This window comes from Ctenopharyngodon idella, chromosome 11, assembly GCF_019924925.1.
Source record: "Ctenopharyngodon idella isolate HZGC_01 chromosome 11, HZGC01, whole genome shotgun sequence".
NCBI lineage: Eukaryota > Metazoa > Chordata > Actinopteri > Cypriniformes > Xenocyprididae > Ctenopharyngodon > Ctenopharyngodon idella.
The window spans coordinates 17117123-17141744 of NC_067230.1; the positions used below are offsets into that span (position 1 = coordinate 17117123).

At 40.8% G+C, this 24622-nt stretch overlaps 1 protein-coding gene across 6 annotated transcripts in view; it reads right to left on the reverse strand.

Moving 5' to 3' along the window:
- Nucleotides 1-10623: 10623 nt before the first annotated feature.
- The window catches only part of il1rapl1b (interleukin 1 receptor accessory protein-like 1b), a 137581-nt gene continuing 123582 nt past the window's right edge, over nt 10624-24622 (reverse strand). For 3 of the 6 annotated variants that reach the window (XM_051913326.1, XM_051913325.1, XM_051913331.1), the window contains 4 exons: nt 17034-17180; nt 15904-16074; nt 14664-14708; nt 10624-13830 (listed from right to left, as the gene is read on the reverse strand). In XM_051913326.1, the coding sequence (XP_051769286.1) occupies nt 13100-13830; nt 14664-14708; nt 15904-16074; nt 17034-17180 (1094 nt within the window). In that variant the 3' untranslated portion in view covers nt 10624-13099. The remainder of the gene's footprint in view (nt 13831-14663; nt 14709-15903; nt 16075-17033; nt 17181-24622) is intronic. The other 3 variants (XM_051913327.1, XM_051913330.1, XM_051913329.1) reach the window with 3 other exon arrangements.

Consider the following 24622-nt stretch of genomic DNA (forward strand, 5'->3'; position numbering starts at 1 on the left):
CCTACTTTAAACCACACAATCTGGTGAGATTGTGATGGGGGGAGTTCGTTGTAAACTCAAAAAAACCTAACCTAATCGTAACCCTAATTACTATTATTTACATAAATTATAACAACACAACTCCACCCAACTCCAACCCAAGTACTACCCATCCAAAACACAAGTCCAACTTAACCATAGGAGAACCAGATATTTGCATATATATGTATATATAGTAGAGTGCAATACCGTATCTCTACGCCTGGTGGTGCTAGAGCTCCCAAACTAAGTTCAATCAACTCCCCGCCCATTAATTAGTATATATACCAAGTTTCAACAATCTATGACCTATAGAACCCAAGATATACAGGATAAGAAGGATCAGTCATTGACTCATCCCCGGTATTGGACCCTATATCCTAACCCTAACCCTAACCCTAACCCTAACCCTAACCCTAACTCTAACCCTAACCCTAACCCTAACCCTAACCCTAACCTAACCCTAACCCTAACTAACCCTAACCCTAACCCTAACCCTAACCCTAACCCTAACCCTAAATTGGAAACTACCTTAAAGAACAGATTAACTTTCGAAACTAGCCTCCGACCCAAAACTGGAATTCACAGTTCCTCCACCCTCACAAACATGCGCCAGCCCGTGCCTTTCCTCGTTCTCCCTACTTTAAACCACACAATCTGGTGAGATTGTGATGGGGGGAGTTCGTTGTAAACTCAAAAAAACCTAACCTAATCGTAACCCTAATTACTATTATTTACATAAATTATAACAACACAACTCCACCCAACTCCAACCCAAGTACTACCCATCCAAAACACAAGTCCAACTTAACCATAGGAGAACCAGATATTTGCATATATATGTATATATAGTAGAGTGCAATACCGTATCTCTACGCCTGGTGGTGCTAGAGCTCCCAAACTAAGTTCAATCAACTCCCCGCCCATTAATTAGTATATATACCAAGTTTCAACAATCTATGACCTATAGAACCCAAGATATACAGGATAAGAAGGATCAGTCATTGACTCATCCCCGGTATTGGACCCTATATCCTAACCCTAACCCTAACCCTAACCCTAACCCTAACCCTAACTCTAACCCTAACCCTAACCCTAACCCTAACCCTAACCTAACCCTAACCCTAACTAACCCTAACCCTAACCCTAACCCTAACCCTAACCCTAACCCTAACCCTAAATTGGAAACTACCTTAAAGAACAGATTAACTTTCGAAACTAGCCTCCGACCCAAAACTGGAATTCACAGTTCCTCCACCCTCACAAACATGCGCCAGCCCGTGCCTTTCCTCGTTCTCCCTACTTTAAACCACACAATCTGGTGAGATTGTGATGGGGGGAGTTCGTTGTAAACTCAAAAAAACCTAACCTAATCGTAACCCTAATTACTATTATTTACATAAATTATAACAACACAACTCCACCCAACTCCAACCCAAGTACTACCCATCCAAAACACAAGTCCAACTTAACCATAGGAGAACCAGATATTTGCATATATATGTATATATAGTAGAGTGCAATACCGTATCTCTACGCCTGGTGGTGCTAGAGCTCCCAAACTAAGTTCAATCAACTCCCCGCCCATTAATTAGTATATATACCAAGTTTCAACAATCTATGACCTATAGAACCCAAGATATACAGGATAAGAAGGATCAGTCATTGACTCATCCCCGGTATTGGACCCTATATCCTAACCCTAACCTAACCCTAACCCTAACCCTAACCCTAACCCTAACCTTAACCTAACCCTAACCTAACTCTAACCCTACTCAGAATAGCCCGACCTAAACTTACCCAAAACCTATCCGTCACAGACCTATCGACTAGATTCTCAATCGATTAAACTCCAACCCGACTCTTACGCTAAATCTACTTGTCATAGTCCTACCGACAAGCAATCTCGCAAATGTATACCGTAATACTTTAATGCTGGAGGGAGTGCGATGCTGGATCAGGATTATCGGGCTGTGGCCTTTGGGCCTTCGGCTCGGTTCGCTGGTCCAGAGCAAGTTCAGATCGGAAACTTTGCATTCCTAAAAACCAGAAGCAGCAACCAAAATAACAGTCAATAACACTACAATGCGTTTTTCTAAGACCAAACAAAACGTTATCAATCCCAAATTGGAAACTACCTTAAAGAACAGATTAACTTTCGAAACTAGCCTCCGACCCAAAACTGGAATTCACAGTTCCTCCACCCTCACAAACATGCGCCAGCCCGTGCCTTTCCTCGTTCTCCCTACTTTAAACCACACAATCTGGTGAGATTGTGATGGGGGGAGTTCGTTGTAAACTCAAAAAAACCTAACCTAATCGTAACCCTAATTACTATTATTTACATAAATTATAACAACACAACTCCACCCAACTCCAACCCAAGTACTACCCATCCAAAACACAAGTCCAACTTAACCATAGGAGAACCAGATATTTGCATATATATGTATATATAGTAGAGTGCAATACCGTATCTCTACGCCTGGTGGTGCTAGAGCTCCCAAACTAAGTTCAATCAACTCCCCGCCCATTAATTAGTATATATACCAAGTTTCAACAATCTATGACCTATAGAACCCAAGATATACAGGATAAGAAGGATCAGTCATTGACTCATCCCCGGTATTGGACCCTATATCCTAACCCTAACCCTAACCCTAACCCTAACCCTAACCCTAACTCTAACCCTAACCCTAACCCTAACCCTAACCCTAACCTAACCCTAACCCTAACTAACCCTAACCCTAACCCTAACCCTAACCCTAACCCTAACCCTAAATTGGAAACTACCTTAAAGAACAGATTAACTTTCGAAACTAGCCTCCGACCCAAAACTGGAATTCACAGTTCCTCCACCCTCACAAACATGCGCCAGCCCGTGCCTTTCCTCGTTCTCCCTACTTTAAACCACACAATCTGGTGAGATTGTGATGGGGGGAGTTCGTTGTAAACTCAAAAAAACCTAACCTAATCGTAACCCTAATTACTATTATTTACATAAATTATAACAACACAACTCCACCCAACTCCAACCCAAGTACTACCCATCCAAAACACAAGTCCAACTTAACCATAGGAGAACCAGATATTTGCATATATATGTATATATAGTAGAGTGCAATACCGTATCTCTACGCCTGGTGGTGCTAGAGCTCCCAAACTAAGTTCAATCAACTCCCCGCCCATTAATTAGTATATATACCAAGTTTCAACAATCTATGACCTATAGAACCCAAGATATACAGGATAAGAAGGATCAGTCATTGACTCATCCCCGGTATTGGACCCTATATCCTAACCCTAACCCTAACCCTAACCCTAACCCTAACCCTAACTCTAACCCTAACCCTAACCCTAACCCTAACCCTAACCTAACCCTAACCCTAACTAACCCTAACCCTAACCCTAACCCTAACCCTAACCCTAACCCTAACCCTAAATTGGAAACTACCTTAAAGAACAGATTAACTTTCGAAACTAGCCTCCGACCCAAAACTGGAATTCACAGTTCCTCCACCCTCACAAACATGCGCCAGCCCGTGCCTTTCCTCGTTCTCCCTACTTTAAACCACACAATCTGGTGAGATTGTGATGGGGGGAGTTCGTTGTAAACTCAAAAAAACCTAACCTAATCGTAACCCTAATTACTATTATTTACATAAATTATAACAACACAACTCCACCCAACTCCAACCCAAGTACTACCCATCCAAAACACAAGTCCAACTTAACCATAGGAGAACCAGATATTTGCATATATATGTATATATAGTAGAGTGCAATACCGTATCTCTACGCCTGGTGGTGCTAGAGCTCCCAAACTAAGTTCAATCAACTCCCCGCCCATTAATTAGTATATATACCAAGTTTCAACAATCTATGACCTATAGAACCCAAGATATACAGGATAAGAAGGATCAGTCATTGACTCATCCCCGGTATTGGACCCTATATCCTAACCCTAACCTAACCCTAACCCTAACCCTAACCCTAACCCTAACCTTAACCTAACCCTAACCTAACTCTAACCCTACTCAGAATAGCCCGACCTAAACTTACCCAAAACCTATCCGTCACAGACCTATCGACTAGATTCTCAATCGATTAAACTCCAACCCGACTCTTACGCTAAATCTACTTGTCATAGTCCTACCGACAAGCAATCTCGCAAATGTATACCGTAATACTTTAATGCTGGAGGGAGTGCGATGCTGGATCAGGATTATCGGGCTGTGGCCTTTGGGCCTTCGGCTCGGTTCGCTGGTCCAGAGCAAGTTCAGATCGGAAACTTTGCATTCCTAAAAACCAGAAGCAGCAACCAAAATAACAGTCAATAACACTACAATGCGTTTTTCTAAGACCAAACAAAACGTTATCAATCCCAAATTGGAAACTACCTTAAAGAACAGATTAACTTTCGAAACTAGCCTCCGACCCAAAACTGGAATTCACAGTTCCTCCACCCTCACAAACATGCGCCAGCCCGTGCCTTTCCTCGTTCTCCCTACTTTAAACCACACAATCTGGTGAGATTGTGATGGGGGGAGTTCGTTGTAAACTCAAAAAAACCTAACCTAATCGTAACCCTAATTACTATTATTTACATAAATTATAACAACACAACTCCACCCAACTCCAACCCAAGTACTACCCATCCAAAACACAAGTCCAACTTAACCATAGGAGAACCAGATATTTGCATATATATGTATATATAGTAGAGTGCAATACCGTATCTCTACGCCTGGTGGTGCTAGAGCTCCCAAACTAAGTTCAATCAACTCCCCGCCCATTAATTAGTATATATACCAAGTTTCAACAATCTATGACCTATAGAACCCAAGATATACAGGATAAGAAGGATCAGTCATTGACTCATCCCCGGTATTGGACCCTATATCCTAACCCTAACCCTAACCCTAACCCTAACCCTAACCCTAACTCTAACCCTAACCCTAACCCTAACCCTAACCCTAACCTAACCCTAACCCTAACTAACCCTAACCCTAACCCTAACCCTAACCCTAACCCTAACCCTAAATTGGAAACTACCTTAAAGAACAGATTAACTTTCGAAACTAGCCTCCGACCCAAAACTGGAATTCACAGTTCCTCCACCCTCACAAACATGCGCCAGCCCGTGCCTTTCCTCGTTCTCCCTACTTTAAACCACACAATCTGGTGAGATTGTGATGGGGGGAGTTCGTTGTAAACTCAAAAAAACCTAACCTAATCGTAACCCTAATTACTATTATTTACATAAATTATAACAACACAACTCCACCCAACTCCAACCCAAGTACTACCCATCCAAAACACAAGTCCAACTTAACCATAGGAGAACCAGATATTTGCATATATATGTATATATAGTAGAGTGCAATACCGTATCTCTACGCCTGGTGGTGCTAGAGCTCCCAAACTAAGTTCAATCAACTCCCCGCCCATTAATTAGTATATATACCAAGTTTCAACAATCTATGACCTATAGAACCCAAGATATACAGGATAAGAAGGATCAGTCATTGACTCATCCCCGGTATTGGACCCTATATCCTAACCCTAACCCTAACCCTAACCCTAACCCTAACCCTAACTCTAACCCTAACCCTAACCCTAACCCTAACCCTAACCTAACCCTAACCCTAACTAACCCTAACCCTAACCCTAACCCTAACCCTAACCCTAACCCTAACCCTAAATTGGAAACTACCTTAAAGAACAGATTAACTTTCGAAACTAGCCTCCGACCCAAAACTGGAATTCACAGTTCCTCCACCCTCACAAACATGCGCCAGCCCGTGCCTTTCCTCGTTCTCCCTACTTTAAACCACACAATCTGGTGAGATTGTGATGGGGGGAGTTCGTTGTAAACTCAAAAAAACCTAACCTAATCGTAACCCTAATTACTATTATTTACATAAATTATAACAACACAACTCCACCCAACTCCAACCCAAGTACTACCCATCCAAAACACAAGTCCAACTTAACCATAGGAGAACCAGATATTTGCATATATATGTATATATAGTAGAGTGCAATACCGTATCTCTACGCCTGGTGGTGCTAGAGCTCCCAAACTAAGTTCAATCAACTCCCCGCCCATTAATTAGTATATATACCAAGTTTCAACAATCTATGACCTATAGAACCCAAGATATACAGGATAAGAAGGATCAGTCATTGACTCATCCCCGGTATTGGACCCTATATCCTAACCCTAACCTAACCCTAACCCTAACCCTAACCCTAACCCTAACCTTAACCTAACCCTAACCTAACTCTAACCCTACTCAGAATAGCCCGACCTAAACTTACCCAAAACCTATCCGTCACAGACCTATCGACTAGATTCTCAATCGATTAAACTCCAACCCGACTCTTACGCTAAATCTACTTGTCATAGTCCTACCGACAAGCAATCTCGCAAATGTATACCGTAATACTTTAATGCTGGAGGGAGTGCGATGCTGGATCAGGATTATCGGGCTGTGGCCTTTGGGCCTTCGGCTCGGTTCGCTGGTCCAGAGCAAGTTCAGATCGGAAACTTTGCATTCCTAAAAACCAGAAGCAGCAACCAAAATAACAGTCAATAACACTACAATGCGTTTTTCTAAGACCAAACAAAACGTTATCAATCCCAAATTGGAAACTACCTTAAAGAACAGATTAACTTTCGAAACTAGCCTCCGACCCAAAACTGGAATTCACAGTTCCTCCACCCTCACAAACATGCGCCAGCCCGTGCCTTTCCTCGTTCTCCCTACTTTAAACCACACAATCTGGTGAGATTGTGATGGGGGGAGTTCGTTGTAAACTCAAAAAAACCTAACCTAATCGTAACCCTAATTACTATTATTTACATAAATTATAACAACACAACTCCACCCAACTCCAACCCAAGTACTACCCATCCAAAACACAAGTCCAACTTAACCATAGGAGAACCAGATATTTGCATATATATGTATATATAGTAGAGTGCAATACCGTATCTCTACGCCTGGTGGTGCTAGAGCTCCCAAACTAAGTTCAATCAACTCCCCGCCCATTAATTAGTATATATACCAAGTTTCAACAATCTATGACCTATAGAACCCAAGATATACAGGATAAGAAGGATCAGTCATTGACTCATCCCCGGTATTGGACCCTATATCCTAACCCTAACCCTAATCCTAACCCTAACCCTAACTAACCCTAACCCTAACCCTAACCCTAACCCTAACCTAACCCTAACCCTAACCATAACCTAACCCTAACTCTAACCCTAACCCTAACCCTAACCCTAACCCTAACCCTAACCCTAACCCTAACCCTAACCTAACCCTAACCCTAACCCTAACCCTAACCAACCCTAACCCTAACCCTAACCCTAACCCTAATCCTAACCTAACCTAACCTAACCCTAACCCTAACCCTAACCCTAACCCTAACCCTAACGTTGCTTTATCATGCAAAGACCTAACCCTAACCCTAAGATTCAGTCACTCTTCTTAACACACATCCCACCACAGGAAAATCTGATGAGATAATCTGTAGAACCATCAAGATAATCAGGACACTACCGTTATAAGATTGTCGGAAGGGGAGAATTGGGCCCCAAATTGTCCCGATTATCTTGTACTATCTGAACTGCTGTCAGGTTATATGTGAATATGCTGTCTGTATTACTTATGCTTGAAGTTTAGCACTTAAGCGTTTAATCATATCTGGCCACTTGAAAAAATGCTTTAGTGGGGTCTATAAAACATTTAACAATCTATAAACATTTCACAGATTTCTGTCTACACCAGTTATATAAATCTATCCTGTCAGGATACCATAGTTATAAAAATGAACTAGATCTATGCATTTGTTTCCCTTCAAAGGGATAGAAACCCATAGGAAAATATGACTTACACGATTCCTTATCCTGTGGCTCCCTCTAGTGGGCAACATTAATATCACAGTTTAGACTTTTCTGTTAGCCTCCCGAGCATCATAAATTCATGAAACTAAGCTTGTTTGCTCAGATTTCTTCTCCACGTCATTTAATGTTAAAGAAAAAATCAAATGTCTAATATCAAACCAACTTTATTGCTTTTTTTAGACATATGAAATGTTTTTTTATGATCACAAGAAAACAACTTTTGTTATGTCAAGATCACAAGAAAATTAATAGAAAACAAGAAATAAAATAATAATGCATGGCCTCTTAAGACTTCCGTAGTATCCTTTGTTCCATGTTGAAGCAAAGAAACTATAACAAAGAAGCACTAACCACACATATTATCTATACTAATAATTTTTATGCTAATACCTTGGTTATTTTTTTTTATTTGTTACAATACTTTATTATGTTGCATCTGTTTAACAGCAGATACTTGTCATCATGACAATGGTGTGTTGTTTAAAAACTGAACTTATCACTTTTATCCTTCAGGATGCTCACTGTGTTCAAACTGATTTCACTGGCAGGTAAAGTAGGGTAGAAACCCAAAGTTTTGACTTTGTATTAAAAATGCTGGGAATAAAACAGTAATTAACTAACTAACGAAGTAAACCAATAAAATAAGCTAAACATGCTCAAACATTACAGGTTAGGATTGGTTGATCTAGAAATACTGTTTGAACAATGTAATTTTCTGTTAATAATATTGTGTGCCAATACTGCCATCTGGCGACATTTTATTCTATAGTCCTAATGTGCAACAGTAAATGAAGCAAATGTAATCTTGTCTAATTCAGTCTTACTCTAAAAGTCTTGTTCTGTTGTGCTTGAGGACTATGAAGATATGGAACACCGACTGTCAGTACAAGAGGAATAATGAGATGTTAATAAAGTTAACCTTATACTTAAAATTACTGGGTCATTCTTCAATTTAGGGTACATTTCATGTCCATTGATATATTTCTGAAGAAAATTGTTAGAAAAAATATAATTTTATCCATTAAGAGAATCTCACACCAATATTTTATGCACCCTGTTTTTCAGTTTGCTTGGAATTGCCTTTGTGTCCCTTAAATTACAGGGTTTTTTTCAGTGTCTCCTTTCTGAAGCAAGTGGGTCTTGAGTTCCATTGGGTGCTTCTCAAATGGAAGTTTGCATCAGATTTTAGTATTCAAAATATTCAAATTCTTTGTATTAAAATCTTTATTATATTAAATAGCTTTTCATTAATACGGAGTCCCACAAGGCTCAATTCTTGTGCCACTCCTATTCAACCTGTACATGCTGCCACTGAGCCAAATAATGAGAAAGAACATTGCATTTCATTTGGAAACAAAGATGAAATTCTCAAGGTGAACACATACCTTGAGGCTAGGGGTCAAACAACAAAAAATCAAGTCAGGAATCTTGGTGTGATTCTGGAGTCAGACCTTAGTTTCAGTAGTCATGTAAAAGCAATAACTAAATTATAACTAAATGTAAAACATTTAGGCTAAACATTTTCTGGGTAAATGAGCAAAAACCAACATCCTGCCTAAGACATCAAAGACATCAGAAGGAAGCACTCTTTGTCCAGTCTTGTGTCATATAAATCTATATTGAACAATTGTCAGTAATATATATTTTTTTTTTTTGTCTTAGGCTCTATTCACATCTGTAAACACTCATCACCGCTGGAAAAACACTACATGACACGCTGCACCTTTTATTAATGTTAGGATTGTGTTTTTTGTGTTACCTTGGAGACCACAAGGGGTCGCTGTCTGACTGGACTTTTTCAAATGGCATTTTTTTCCTTGCTTTGGAGAGAATGAGAAACAGCAACTGGTACGGAAGCCCTTAGAGGCCAATGCATGCATGCATTATTGTATTCTGTCAGGCAAAAAAACGGAAACTTTGACTGTATTTGGTCCCCTTTACTTGATGTCCCCTTTTTCTTGTTTTAATTCTGGACTTTATTATTTTCATTTACATGGTCATTAATTATTGTATTTCTACTTTTAACAATGTTAATAATGTGAGAAACGTATGGTTAGTCAATTCAAATAACCAATCATATACCAATGGTAAATTTGGACAGAAATCATACTGAGTAGGTACTTCTGAATAAGTATTTCATTTGTAACCATTAAAAAAACAAATTTCTATATAGTATGAATATGGGTAGTATGAATAAATTTCAGATGTACTAAATTCGTCGTGTTTTCACTGTCATGTGACCTACCAGCGTCAGTCGCTTCGCTTCAGAGTCATTCACAAATCCTCCCCCGTGGCCTCATGGGATATTAAAGTGTCTATCAGATGCACACTTCAGAATCTCAATGGAAGTAGTAAGTCATCTGGGTATTTTTCACCTACTATTTTATGAATACTGATTACATACTGATTTTCACCTACTATATAGTAGAAAGTATGCATATTCAGATGCAGCCTATGGGTGGTTTTCAATTGGAAAGTGAGAGCCATGGCAGATGCACGTCACATGACAGGTTGCTCTCGCTCACACATATGCAATGCAAAACAGAACAGAAAGCAGAGTAACCTGAACCAATTCAAACTACCTGTATTAATCCTTTGAACATCTTATTCTGATCTTCCTCTACATTATGCTATAACCCAGTTTCATAACTCACTGTGTGAATTTAAACAAATAGGATGACATGAAATATTAATAAATGTGTATTTTATTATTATTAATGATGGTTTCTCTTCAATTAACATTGCAGATACAGAATAAAAAAGAGAAAAATTCAAAAACAGGAGACAAACAGAACCTTAATCTTTAGTGTAAGATTGGTGAAAGTGCCAGAGACAAATTCTGTGCTATATATTATTATTATTATTAATATTATTGTTATTTATGTTATTTATTTATCAGTAATATCAGAAATATTCATGAAACAATTTGCCACTCTGTTGGAAAATGCCAACTGTTTTTTTTTTTTGTTTTGTTTAGTTTTTTCATGAATGTGGCTAGATTGTCTTCATTTTATTACCGTTTCAATTTATATTTACACAATGTAATAAAAAATACAAGAAAAAAATCCTTAGTAAAATAATAATGTGGGAATAATTAGATTGGTGTTCTCTCAGATCAGTCCCTCGGGCCTCAGCGGGTCAGTGATTGTGAGAGGAGCTCAGCACCAACAGATTATTCCAAACAGAGCTGGCATTTACAAACTGGAAATCTGGGGTCTGTTTAGGATGAAATGCTTAATGAGAAGGTTGGCATGACCTTTTTTTTTTTTTTTTTTTTTTTCCCACCTCTGTGAGTTACAGATTTTTGCATATGATTTGTTCTTAATATTAAACAATGATTCTTTTGGCACTACTGATAAAATAAGCAATGCAAATAACACATGGGGTCTTATGTTGTGAATTAATGAATTTTGATCTCTTTTCTCCTATTTTAAATCCAGGATTATATATCCACCAGCACATCTGAAAAGGCAAAATATATGTACCCATCGCTAATTGCCAGCTTTGGTTTCACTTAATTTGCATGCTAACAGAGTTTTGAGTTATTGATGTAAAGCCTTCATTAGATTGAGAGTGAGACTTAAAAACATGGCATCTAAAACTAAGCTGAACGTCTGCACAACTCAGAACTAGGGTGCGCAGTGTGTGTGACGGGGCAGCTTCATTAATGAATGCCTGGACAGTCCAGCACACGAGGGCTGACTGACTGACCCTCTCATAAAAACACTGGACATTTGCGTTCCTTTAAATTTGGTCCTCTACTTGTCTTGCATTAAGCTACGAGAGTAGAGGTGTGTGTAAGCTGCCCCTAGTTGCTGACACAGGACTGGCCCATTGTATAAAATGAGGTAAAAATTTGCCCAGGTCTGCTCCTTCCCCTAATGACAGTTTCTACATTTACTACAATAGAACGTGTAAAACTTCACACTGATGAGGTGGAGAGAAGTGATGTGATGGAAGTACCTTATAAAGAGTGATAGAATGCAGTACCAGTCGGTGTTTGTTGTGGAGCAGCTGGAGGCACTACAGTGGAGGTTAACAGGTTTTAATGTGCAGTGAAGAGAACAAGTAATGTAACTATTTAGAGACAGATTAAGCACATTTTCTGATGTGAAAATGTCTTTGCAAATATATATATATATATAGAGAGAGAGAGAGAGAGAGAGAGATAATTATATCATAAATTGAATACATATCTAGTTGCTATGCGCAGTCAGAAATGATGCCAGTATCATTGGGAAAATTAAAACACAAATACTGGTTTTCCCCTGCTCATCCATGATTTGACAGGGACATTAAAAATACTCTTGTCATTTTTTTCTCTCTGAATTGATGAGCTAAAATGTCTCTCCAGTGCTTCCATTAGTGGAATGAATGAAATGTAACTTATTTTATGACTTCCCAAGCAAATCCTTTTGTTATAAAAATATACTTTTTCTTTTAAAATAATTTACAGATTTTCTTAAGTTCTCCCTATCAAGCTGAACAGCAAGGCTGTTTTTACTTCTTTCTTCTAAATAGAAAGTCTCAATATATTAAATAGAGAAACAGAGAGCAGCAGAGACACTAGAGCATCATAATGACATCTAGTTTTTCCTCATGAATGTCGTCTGCTCGGCTGTTCATTCAGGAAGAAGAGCTTTCAGGCCTCAGTAGCATTTGCATAATAGTGTGTTTTTCTTAGATCTCATTGACCAACCAACCAAAAAAAAAAAAAAAAACATCACAACGGCACAAATTCTGTAATGACTTAGAAAACAAGTATTATTTCAAACAGTAGGTCAAGAGAAAAACACATCAGCCTTTACTCTGTCTCACGTGTCTCTGCTCAGTCATTTTATAAGGAGAAAAAGAACAAATCAGACATGGTAAAAAAAAAAAAAAAAAAAAAAAAAATTCAAATGAAAACAAAAGATGCTACAAAGAAACTGCAAACAATATGTACAAGACCCTGTATTCCTTGAGACTATATGAACGAGCTGTTTGTGAGGGAATGAAACTGAATGGGCTCTTGTAATCTGTCATCTCAGCCACCTGTTTTGAGATTTCACATTGTTTCGAATCCCTGTGAATCATGGTGCAAAGTCAACAGCAGCGGTTTTTAAGGGTCTTAAAAAGTGCCATTAACATTCGACCAATAGAAGCGGTCACTTCCCAGCGATGTCACCAGATCACACTGGAAATGCTGGTTTCCCGGGGCAACAGTGGCAGCATAGCATTGTTCACATGCTGCTCCTCTATGGCCTGCTGCTGCTCGTGGGGCAACTTCCCCTGCGCTCGCTGGCCATTCAGTAGAGTCATGGGGATGTTGCAGTAAGTGTGCTGGTTGCTAAGTGATGACAGAGGCGGGAGGGTCCCAGAGACAGGAATGTCATACTCATAGTTCCTGTAGTAGTGCTTCTGTCGCAGCTGCGTGTGGTACGTATTGTGGAAAGTAGAACGCAGCTCAGGGTGAGCAGTGGCCATGGCGGTGGAAGTCGCTGCGGCCATGGAGATTGCAGAGACTGTCTGCAACTCACCAAACGGGCCCTGCTCGCTGACATCCAGCACCTGCTCATGCGACAGCTTGGGCTCAGGCCGCTTAAAGGGCATTTCATACTGCAGCTGCTTCCAAAATTTGGAGTTGAGCTTGCTGCTCTTTGGTCCCGGCCACTTGATGACCGTTAGCAGTTTTATGGTATGTTTGAGAGCCTCAACTTCCTGGTAGTTCATGATTCCCCGCAACTCAGTGCATTCGATGAGGATGACTTTGATCTCTCCGGTGACCAGCATGTTCCGCAGTCGTGTCTCCAGCTCAAAGATGCTCCAGCCGCGCCTCACCACATAGTTAGGCGTCATAACGATGATGAGACGTTTACTCTGGTCAACGCAGCGAGCCACGTCCTCAATGTAGGCTGAGAGAGAGAGAGAGAGGCAGAACGTCAGTAGCTTCCATGTGTTAAAAATTTCAAACATCTTTGCTTTCATGCAAATAAAACAGAAGGAAACACAAATCTAATGTGTCCTAAATACTGCCATAGCATTGCACTGCATGTAGAGTAAAACTCTCTGCCAAAGAACTTCACTAATATGTGACAAAACAGCAGAATGACTCGATGAAGGAACACACTGAAAACACAGGACGGGGGAACAGGACAGACAAAGCGACATCAAACACAAATCCTGCTCTGACCTCATGGAGCCGAAGTCTCTGAATGAGGCAGTTTTATATATTGACCTAAAATAGCATTGATGAGAAAACGAAACTCGTTCAGTGCTGCATTATTCTGGCCTAAACCTGACAAAAAAGAGTGTAAGAGAGTGAACTCTCTGTCTCTGTGTGTGTGTGTGTGTGTGTGTGTGTGTGTGTGTGTGTGTGTGTGTGTGTGTGTGTGTGTGTGTGTGTGTGTGTGTGTGTGTTAGATGGCTAGACACATCTAGTCTAAAAGGTCTTATTATGGAAATTGTGGGCAGTGACAGACAGACTCTCTTTCTAGCCCTACTTTATAATAAATAGTAAAAGCATAATAATGCTGTTCAACACTCACGTACCATTCTTTCCCTAAATCACTAATGCACTTGTTCTCTAACAGAAGAACTAGATACTCTAATTTTAGACATTCAGAAAATGATGATGATCGGTTCAACCTAAATCAGCGCCATGTCCCAATTTCCCCCAAAGGTGAAGTTTGTAAAAGCGTGTGAGTCAGATTTGTTGACACAAGTGTAAAAGGCTAAGGAAGAATACCTCTAAGGAGTCTTGTGTCATCCTGGAAATGATCATTGCTGAAACCTAGACATAAATATTTCAACATTGAAAGTCTGATCAGCCGATTCAGCATAAACTTAAAAAAAAAAAAAAAAAAAAAAAAGTGAGGACTTCCACAAGAGAAACTGGCATAACTGTATCTTTTTGCCTTAGGATTTTCAGTTAGAATCACCAGTTTATCCAGCTTAATATGGGACTGAGGGACTGCAGGGCTAACAAAGCTAACAGAGTAAGAAAATGTACACTGTCCCATGGCTTGAGCCTCTCATTAAAGATCCATTATGAGTTTATCTCCTAAACACAAATCAATCCTTTTGTTTAGCCCTGATTATGATCACCTCGTCCCATATTAACATCTAACAGTCCCCAGACAACAGACAGAAGTGTAGACAAAACACACATGGAATTTTTCAAGTAAGAAGGGCAAGACAGATACAGTATATGTGTTGAATCACATGAGCAAACAAAAACACAAACTTAAGAAATACAAATACAAACAAATAATGTACAAGAAGCCTCATTGAAAGCACAGATATCAGATCTTAAATATTATTCACAGACCAAACAAATAAAAGCTTATCAAACAAAAGTAACTTGAAATGAAAAATGATGCTGAAAATAAACATGAAACTTTCTCCATACAACATTCAACAGGATGAAGATGCAACTCTACACAAACAAGGACACACATATGGCTTGTTTCCACCAAGCGGTACAGTTCGGTTCAGTTCACTACAGTATGATTCGGGATGGTAAACCTTGATCTGGCTTGCGTTTCCACTGCCAACAGTCCTCTTACTTGATAGGCGTGGTGTATGCTGGAAAGTAGTGATTGATGTCATTCTTGTGTGAAGAAGAAAGTGAAAGTAAACAACAATGGAGGACATACAGCAGCTTTGTTTGAGGAAAAGCTGAAGGCTGCAAAAGAAAAACAGCCAAAAAAAATACACATTGTGTTGCACGGGTATTGTGTTGTCTTTCCCCTTGTAGCACGCGCAAGTGAAGATTGTCTGACAACCAATCAACGTTCTGCAGTGACTGTAGCTCCACCCTTTTGGTACTGGTACTATTGTGTTGGTACGCCAAAGGAAGGTCCCAAACTTTCACAACAACGAAAAAAAATGCATACCGTACTGTACTGTACTGAACCATACCACTTGGTGGAAACGAGCCAATAGTCATACATGTTTACACACACCTTACAACTAATGAAACTTACTTCCAGTTGGGATCAAGTCCCTGTCAGGAATGAAGAGTTTATACCCATAATGCTTTTCCAGAACATCTGGCAGAATCTCCAATGCAAATCGTTCTTCCTCTCTGGGTTCCTGACTCCACTGGTCTGGATCCACTTTAGTGTAGGACACGTATGCATCATAGTCTTTATTTTCTTACAACACACAAACAGAATGGACACTCACAATTAAACAGTTCTTCACCACACTATGCATTCATAGCTTGTAAGTATTAGCAGTATTTTTGATCCTGAGCAGTAGCTACAGTATTGCCTTCACACCGGAACACATCTTGGCTGCGTTCGTGAAGGATTAAGATCTCAAAAGGCTTGAATTTGGTAGCTACAAACATGAAATATACTCACAAACCTCTGCCACTTAATTATGAAAGAGAGTTTTATTATGAAAAGCAGCTTTCGGTAACAGACTTTAAAATGACAGGTGTTTTCTTCACTTTTCTTCACATATGTGGATGAAATTCACTATGAGTTTGAATAAATCTGCCTGTGTGTCTATGAGGAAGTCTCAGTGTTGACTTCAGCAGAATGTGCCACACTGTCCACTACAAATGGACAAGCCCTGATTCCTTTAAACTTTGAGAAAATGGAAAATCAGTTTTTGCCTTCCTAGAAAAGCACAATTAGAGAAAGTTTCATAGTAAATTAAAGTCAAAGGTGTTTTACTGTCCCTCTGCCTTCCTATTTCTTATATTCCTTCCCCGTCTGCCACAGAGGCCCAAAAGCAGAAGTTACATAAATAGTTTAAAGAAACTACTGATTGTTTATAATGATTATGGTGTTTCAATGTTTATTCGTATATGCAATCAGCCTATATCTGAGGGACAAAATGATGAGAAAAACAAATAAGCTAAAAATCCCTTTCTTGGGAAATGTTAATGTTTATAAAAATATGTTTCTCAATAATCTGACCAAATGCTTGGCCAATAAAGCATTTCAATATCTCATGCCTCTTCATTGATTAATTTATTGTGTAGGAAAAACTGCAAATCAAAAAATTATCCACCATAATGACTCAAGAAAAGAATATTAATGAATCTGTCTTTATCTAAGGTGCTCTATTCAGATTGTTAGAACTTCTTTATAATATTTCTTACCTCCGTCCACATCCTCACTGCCAAAGTGATTTCTGTAGAAGAGCATGAGTTCAATTCTGTAACACTTATACAGGGACACCAAAAATATCAACATCAGCAGAATGGCTCCCAAACCTCCAGCCAACTCTACCGTATACATGAGCTCTGCTGAGAGAGAGACAGAAACAGAGAGAGACAGTTATAATATGCACAACATACATCAGCACACACTCACTCACTCTATCAGTGAACAAAGTGATGAGGTCAGATACACACATCTGTCCTTCAGCTCAGGATGCCTGACACTGTCCATTCCTTTATGTGTGTTAAACATTTCAAACAAATGCAAAGTGAATGAACTTTTCATGTATTCCTCTATGTGCGTGTATGTGGTTAAGGTAACAATATCCATGACAATAAAAATAAAAATCAATAAAATAGTAATCCAATAAAAATCCTTGTCCTTAGGGGATCCAACATGAGTGTTTTTGTATACATGGTTTATGAGGACACAAATGTGTATAATGACATGGGTATTACAACGTAAACATGGTTTATGAGGACACTTCCTGTGTCCTCGTAAACCAAATGGCTTAAAAAAACATACTAAATGGTTTTGTTTTTTTTGTTGTTTTTTTTAATTAAAAAAATGCAGACAGTTTCCTGTGATGGGTAGGTTCAGGGGTAGGGTTAGTAGAGAGGGATAGAATATACAGTATGTACAGTATAAAAATCATTACGTCTATCGTGAGTCCCTGTAAACCACATATACAAGTGTGTGTGTGTGTGTGTGTGTGTGTGTGTGTGTGTGTGTGTGTGTGTGTGTGTGTGTGTGTGTGTGTGTGTGTGTGTTGCTCTGCTGAACACACTGACTGTTGGCACGTGCACAACTACATCACTGTTGTGCAGGTCATTCCTGAAACACAGATGTCACACAGATGTGCCAGACAAAGAAGAATGAGTGCACATCAAGCAGTCAGGGGCTAATCACACCTGTCCAAATGAGGCCAACAGCAGCAATGTGTTTGTGATGTTCTTCTGTACTCGAGCTGACTATCTGAGAAAGTCGCTGCTGCAATGTTAAATGCGAGAGAATTATTCACCTCTACTCGGCTGCAGTGGCGGATGAAGATGAATGCTCTTTAAATGGGCAGAGTTCATGCTGCAACAGACCTGACAGATCCAGCAGATGCCGGTCTTGGGCTCTAGTGTTATGTCAGGTCTGCATCAGCAGCTTTGTTTATCGGTGGTAAAATTTGGATTGTTTTAGAGAGCGGAGATGATGGCTGCTATCACGTGTTTGTGTTCAATGTTCTGGAATGAAAGACTGAGGTGAGGAAACGGCCTCATTTATACAACAGATGCACCGGCTGTGGCTACTGAGATGTGGCTGTTTTCAAACTCCTTGAACTCTCAATGTATCTGTTTGATGGACACTGTACCAGACTAATGTACCAGGATCAAAATGTATCTCATGTGGAATTCCTGAATTCAGTCAGTTATGGATCATCTTCTGTTTGAAGAGACTAAACACAGGGTGAGAAAGGCATCAAAATACACATACACAGATAGACACACAAGGACAAGGAGAGAAGTTAATGTGAGGAGAGAATGAAGAGAGATGAGTGAGGGAAACAGGCAACAGATGCTGTTAAATTGGCCTCAACATCTTCAACCAGAAACAGAACAGCGCCTGCAGGCCTCATTAATAACTTACTATAAGCACTGATAGTGATTGTAATTATCAAAAGATCAAGAAAGCAGGAGACACACGAAAGTGAGTGAGAGAGAGAGAGAGAGAGAGAGAGAGAGAGAGAGAGAGAGAGAGACTAGTGTGAAGTATTTGGCATTTGTAGTAGCTGCGTTTACATTGAGCCTAATAATCCGACTGTAATCGAACTAGTAGTAATCAAACCTTTTCTAATACAATCGGGAGGACATGTAAATACTTGATCGGATTGAAAACCAACACTGGAAAGTACTGTGCATGTGCAATGAAGTAATGGTGCAATGACGTATGATGCTGTCACATACAGTTTTGGGTTTTGTTTTCATGTTCATGTTTTCATGTCTTTTATTTTGTAGTTTGTTTCATGTTGCTTGTTTGTGCCATGCTTCTCTTGCTCCTCATGTTCTCCCTTAGTCTATGTGTCATGTTCTGATTGGTTGTTATGGTCATGTGGTTTTCAGTTCTGTTCTGTCATTGGTTCCCTTGTTTCTTGTGTCACTTCCCCATTGGTTGTCTTAGTTATGTGTTCTCTAAGTTCTAGTATTTAAGCCATTGTCTTCCCCATGTTTCTTGGTCGTGTATTGTTTATGTAACCCTGCTGTCGGTGAGTCTCATAGTCAAGTCTGCTCTTAGTCAAGTCTGCTCTTAGTCAAGTCTGCTCTTAGTCAAGTCTGCTCAAGTTCATGTCAAGTGGTTGCTTTGTTTGTTTGTTCACACTGTTACAATAAACTGCACTTGGGTCCACCTTCAGTTTGGACTGGATCGTTACAGAATACACAACCCTTACAATGAACCCTGTAGTTTCTCGCCTCTTGAGCCTCCGTCAAGGTAAACAATCCATTAAGGATTATGTTCAGGATTTTTGTGACGTGTGCTGTCATGTGGATTTCAATGACGTGGCGCTAAAAGACATTTTTCGCCATGGACTTAATGAACCTGTACGTTCATGGCTTCCTGGCGGAAAGATTCACTGGTCCTTGGAGGAATATATAGATCATGCCCTTGTGCTAAGTGGTTCCTCATTTACTGTGGGAATTGTGGATGAGGAGTCCCACAAAACCCCAGTACCCACCACATCAGAGAGTCTTCATTCCCCTGCTGTCATGTCTGGAGTAATTCACGCCATGACTACCACGCCAAAGCCTGTTAATGTCATGCCTGCGAGGTCAGTACCTGTTCACGTCAAGTCTGCCATGTCAGGACCTGTTCACGCCATGCCTGCCACGCCAAGTCCTGTTCACTCCAAGCAAGCCAGGTCAGTGCCTGTTCATGTGATGTTTTCAACGCCACAGACTGTTCACGTTATGCCAGCCAGGTCAGTGCCTGTTCACGTGATGCCTTCCAAGCCACAGACTGTCCACAACGTGTCTGCCAAGTGAAGGCCTGTTCATGTCATGCCTCCCAGATCAGGGCCTGTTCACGCCATGCTTGCCACGTCTGCCACCGCCATGCCTGCCACGCCAGGGCCTGCTCCCACCATGCCCACATCAGAGACTCATCCCAAGATGGCCGCCATACCAGAGTATCCAGAGGATGCAGCGCTGACTATTATGGCCACGGCTATTTTATGTGTGTGGGCTGCACACACATCTGCTCCAGCCCCGGACCAGCGTCCAGAGGGGACTCCAGCCCCGGACCAGCGTCCAGAGGGGACGCCAGCCCCGGACCAGCGTCCAGAGGGGACGCCAGCCCCGGACCAGCGTCCAGAGGGGACGCCAGCCCCGGACCAGCGTCCAGAGGGGACTCCAGCCCCTGACCAGCGTCCAGAGGGGACTCCAGCCCCTGACCAGCGTCCAGAGGGGACTCCAGCCCCTGACCAGCGTCCAGAGGGGACTCCAGCCCCTGACCAGCGTCCAGAGGGGACTCCAGCCTCTGACGAGCCCTCAGCCGAGACGGCTGCCACGCCTGAGCCCTCAGCCGAGACGGCTGCCACGCCTGAGCCCTCAGCCGAGACGGCTGCCACGCCTGCCATGCCAGAGCCTTGTCACGCTAAGGCTACCACGCCAGAGCCTCCTTACATCACGTCTGCCCAACTTTCCCCTAAATATTTTTTTTTGGGGGGGGGGGGGACTATGGGTACCAAGCTCCAGCGGATGCGGAGTTCGGCTCACCACTACTCCATGGTGTAGGGCCACCATTGCTCCATGATCCAGGCCCACCACTGCTCCAAAGTCAATGTCTGCCCATGTTCCACGGACCAGGTCCTCCAGTGCACCGGGACCCCGTGCTCCACGGCCCAGGTCCGCCCACGCTCCACGGCCCAGGTCCGCCCACGCTCCACAGCCCAGGTCCGCCCACGCTCCACGGCCCAGGTCCGCCCTCGCTCCACGGCCCAGGCCCGCCATTGTCATGTCCTGTCCCCCTGCACGGGCCTGGCCCACCATCCCTCCCCCAAGACTGCCTCTGCTCCACACCCTCCTGGACTGTCATGTTTTGATTTTGTTGGGCGTCGGGAGCCACCCTTAGAGGGGGGGGTCTGTCACGTATGTTTTGGTTTTGTGTTTATGTTCATGTTTTCATGTCTTTTATTTTGTAGTTTTATTCTTGTTGCTTGTTTGTGCCATGCTTCCCTTGTTCCTCTTGTTCTCCCTTAGTCTATGTGTCATGTTCTCATTGGTTGGATATGGTCATGTGTTTCTGAGTTCTGTTCTGTCATTGGTTCTCATGTTCCTTGCTCATTGGTTGCCATAGTCATGTGTTCTCTTTGTTCTTGTATTTAAAGCCATTGTCTTCCCCATGTTACTTTGTTGTGTATTGTTTATGTAACCCTGCTGTCGGTGAGTCTTATAGTCAAGTCTGTTCAAGGTCAAATCTGTTCAAGTTCAAGTCTGTTCAAGTCTGTTCAAGTTCAAGTCAACTGGTTGCTTTGTTTGTTCAGTTTAGATAATTCAATAAACTGCACTTGGGTTCATCATCTCACCTTCAGTCTGGACTAATCATTACAGATGCATGGAATGAGTTGAAGGGGCGTTTTTGCTGCTTGATAAATATAAGCAGCACGACACAAAGCTTCATGTGCTCTTCGTTTCCTAAATTAGGACCCAAAATAGATAGATATTAAGTCTGCTCTTTAAAACAAAGAAAAGAAGCAATGTAGAAGAATGGTTAGTATGCGCAAACAGTGGGAAACTGTCATGTCAAAAAATCAATTCTGATTTGAAGCTTGTGACATATAAATGCGCACATCAACCTGATCACTTTATTTAGTGGTCATGTAAATACTACGTTCGGATTCTTCAATCAGAATAAATTCATTCCGATTGAAACAAAAGGTGTCCATGTAAATGTAGCTACTGTTAGCCTCTAACACTTACACTTTAACATTTCCTTCCTCTTTTAATGCTTTACTGTGTTACATTACTGCAACATTACAGCTAGAAGGAAGTCAAAGTGTTGTGCAGATACGTCTACTAATCAGATGACCTAGTCTGTCAGCATGTCAGATGGGTTTGTGGATCATTGATTCTGTTGTGTTGTGGTGAACAGTACTTTCCAGAGCCCAGTTTTATGGCAGGGCCCCTTTCTGACTGCAACAGTGGAGAAAGGTTTGCTACATTTCGAGTGGATCTTGGTGGACTAGCACAAACAAATGTCCAACACCATCAGAAAAGGATGCTAGAACAACTGACAGACACCTCAAGCGCGGGAAGGACAGGACTTCTCTTTGGTCCACAGGCAGTTTCTGCCCTCCACCCATCTTGATACTAATTCCCAAGGTTTTAAGCCTGGTCCACCAAAAAAAATTTTTAGGACCTTTTGGATGTGGCAGTGGTGGCTGAAAGAAAGAGAAGCCACAAGAGTCCATTCATAACTATGTTTGAAAACCATAGTTTTTCTTCCTTGGCTGGTGCACCACAATCAGAGAAGGAAAGAGTCATCTGATACTTTCACACTCTCCTTCACGACCAAAACGCAAAACATAATTTGGTCATCTGATTATAACTCATCATTAAAAGCCTAACCCTTGGATGTGTGTGTGGGCAGAACACCAAAAAACAGAACAGGACATGTATTCTTAGGCAAACAGGTGTTTAAATTTCCCTCATTTTTAGAGTGGCTAAAAGTAGCTACTCTGAAAAGCTGAAAAAACAGTTTTCAGCCAACGACCCGTCATTCTGGACAAGCCTGAGGAGCAACAAAGTGCAAGTCACCATACCCCAAATGTGTGGAGGATCAACAAATGGCTGAGGATCTAAATGCATTTTACTGCAGATTTGAAAAGCCCAGACTCACACCTCACACCCACTCTGATCCACATTTCACACATACACCAAACACCTCCTGCAACCCCCTTCCTGCCCCTCCTGCCATCCAACCTGCGCTTAAGGTCTGTGTGGAAGACATAAGCTGAGTCTTCAAAAAACAGAACACTAGGAAAGCACCAGGTGAGGAAGTTCAACCTGCCACAGGAGCTGCTGAAACAGTTCTACTCGGTCATCATCGAGTCTGTCCTGTGTTCATCTATAACTGTCTGGTTTGGTTCAGCTACCAAATCACACATCAGGAGACTACAACGAACAGTCAGGATGGCTGAGAAAATTATTGGCTCCCCCCTGCCCAACCTTCAAGATCTTTACACTTCCAGAGTGAGAAAAAGGGCTACGAAAATCACTTTGGACCCCACAGCCTACCCTCTCTTTGAATTGGCTGGCGCTACAGAGCACCGACCACCAGAACAGCCAGGCACAAAAACAGTTTTTCCCCGCAGGCTATATTGAGCCTGAACAATTAAAAACTCCCATAATATACACTGTCTACAATAACTGTACATTTGTACATAACATCTTGAAATTGCACATTTATAAATTACATAAGCTGTACACTTGCAAATAACATATCTGTACATTAATTAAAACAATTATATATTTTTTTCACAAGTTTTCTACCACTATATTATATTGCATTATTTAAATGTTTGTTTTCTTATATTATTGTTATATTTCATCTCTACTGTGTAATTCCTATGTATGTCTGCACTATGTCTGTACTTTCTTCTGCAATGGAAGCTCCTGTGGCCAAGACAAATTCCTTGTGTGTGTAAACATAAATAAAACTCTTTCTGATTCTGATTCTGATTTGAGCCATTGAATTTAAAAGAAAAACAAATGTCAAGTGTTGTAGTGAACTGAGATCTGTCCATATAGATGTATATTTACTTACAGAGCACTGAAGGCATGAAATAAACATCAGAGTGAAGAGTAAATCTCAACTGCAGCATAATCTGCCCAGCTTCATTCTCAGAGTCAATCTCTTTCATGTACAGAATGAAGAGGATCAGTCTGCCATCAAAGCCATTTTTCAGATTCATATTTTAAAAGAGAAATGATTATGTAAAAATATTCTCAACTAAAGGCAACTAGGTCTCTAAGGGAAAAAAAAACAAACCTTAATGGTGCAGAAATATCCAGTTAGGCAGGGCGAAAAATGTTAAGAAACATCATGACAAGTTCACAATGAGCAAACACGGACATGGAAAAACCTGTCTGAACTCCGGAAAAAAAAAAAAAAAAAAAAAACCCTACAGAGTTAGGGATATTTCTACATTTCGTTTTTTTTTTTTTTTTTTTTTAAGTTTACAACTTTCAAACAGTATGTTTATAGACAAAATCTGTGATCTTTATCTTCCAGATAATAAATCAAAAACAGGCCAAAATCAGGAAGGATATTGGTTGCCTGAGACCACAGCTTGTCACATTGACCAATCATAACTAGATTTTATTCTAAAATCACTTTAACACTGAGTTGTTTTTCATCAAAACTGAGAGCTCCTGGTAAATAATCAGCAAGCCACACGGATATGGATGTTAAACAGCGTTAAACTTGCTGATGAAAAATTGGCTAAAAAATGACACAACGCATCTTTTAACCTTTGTGATGCAGG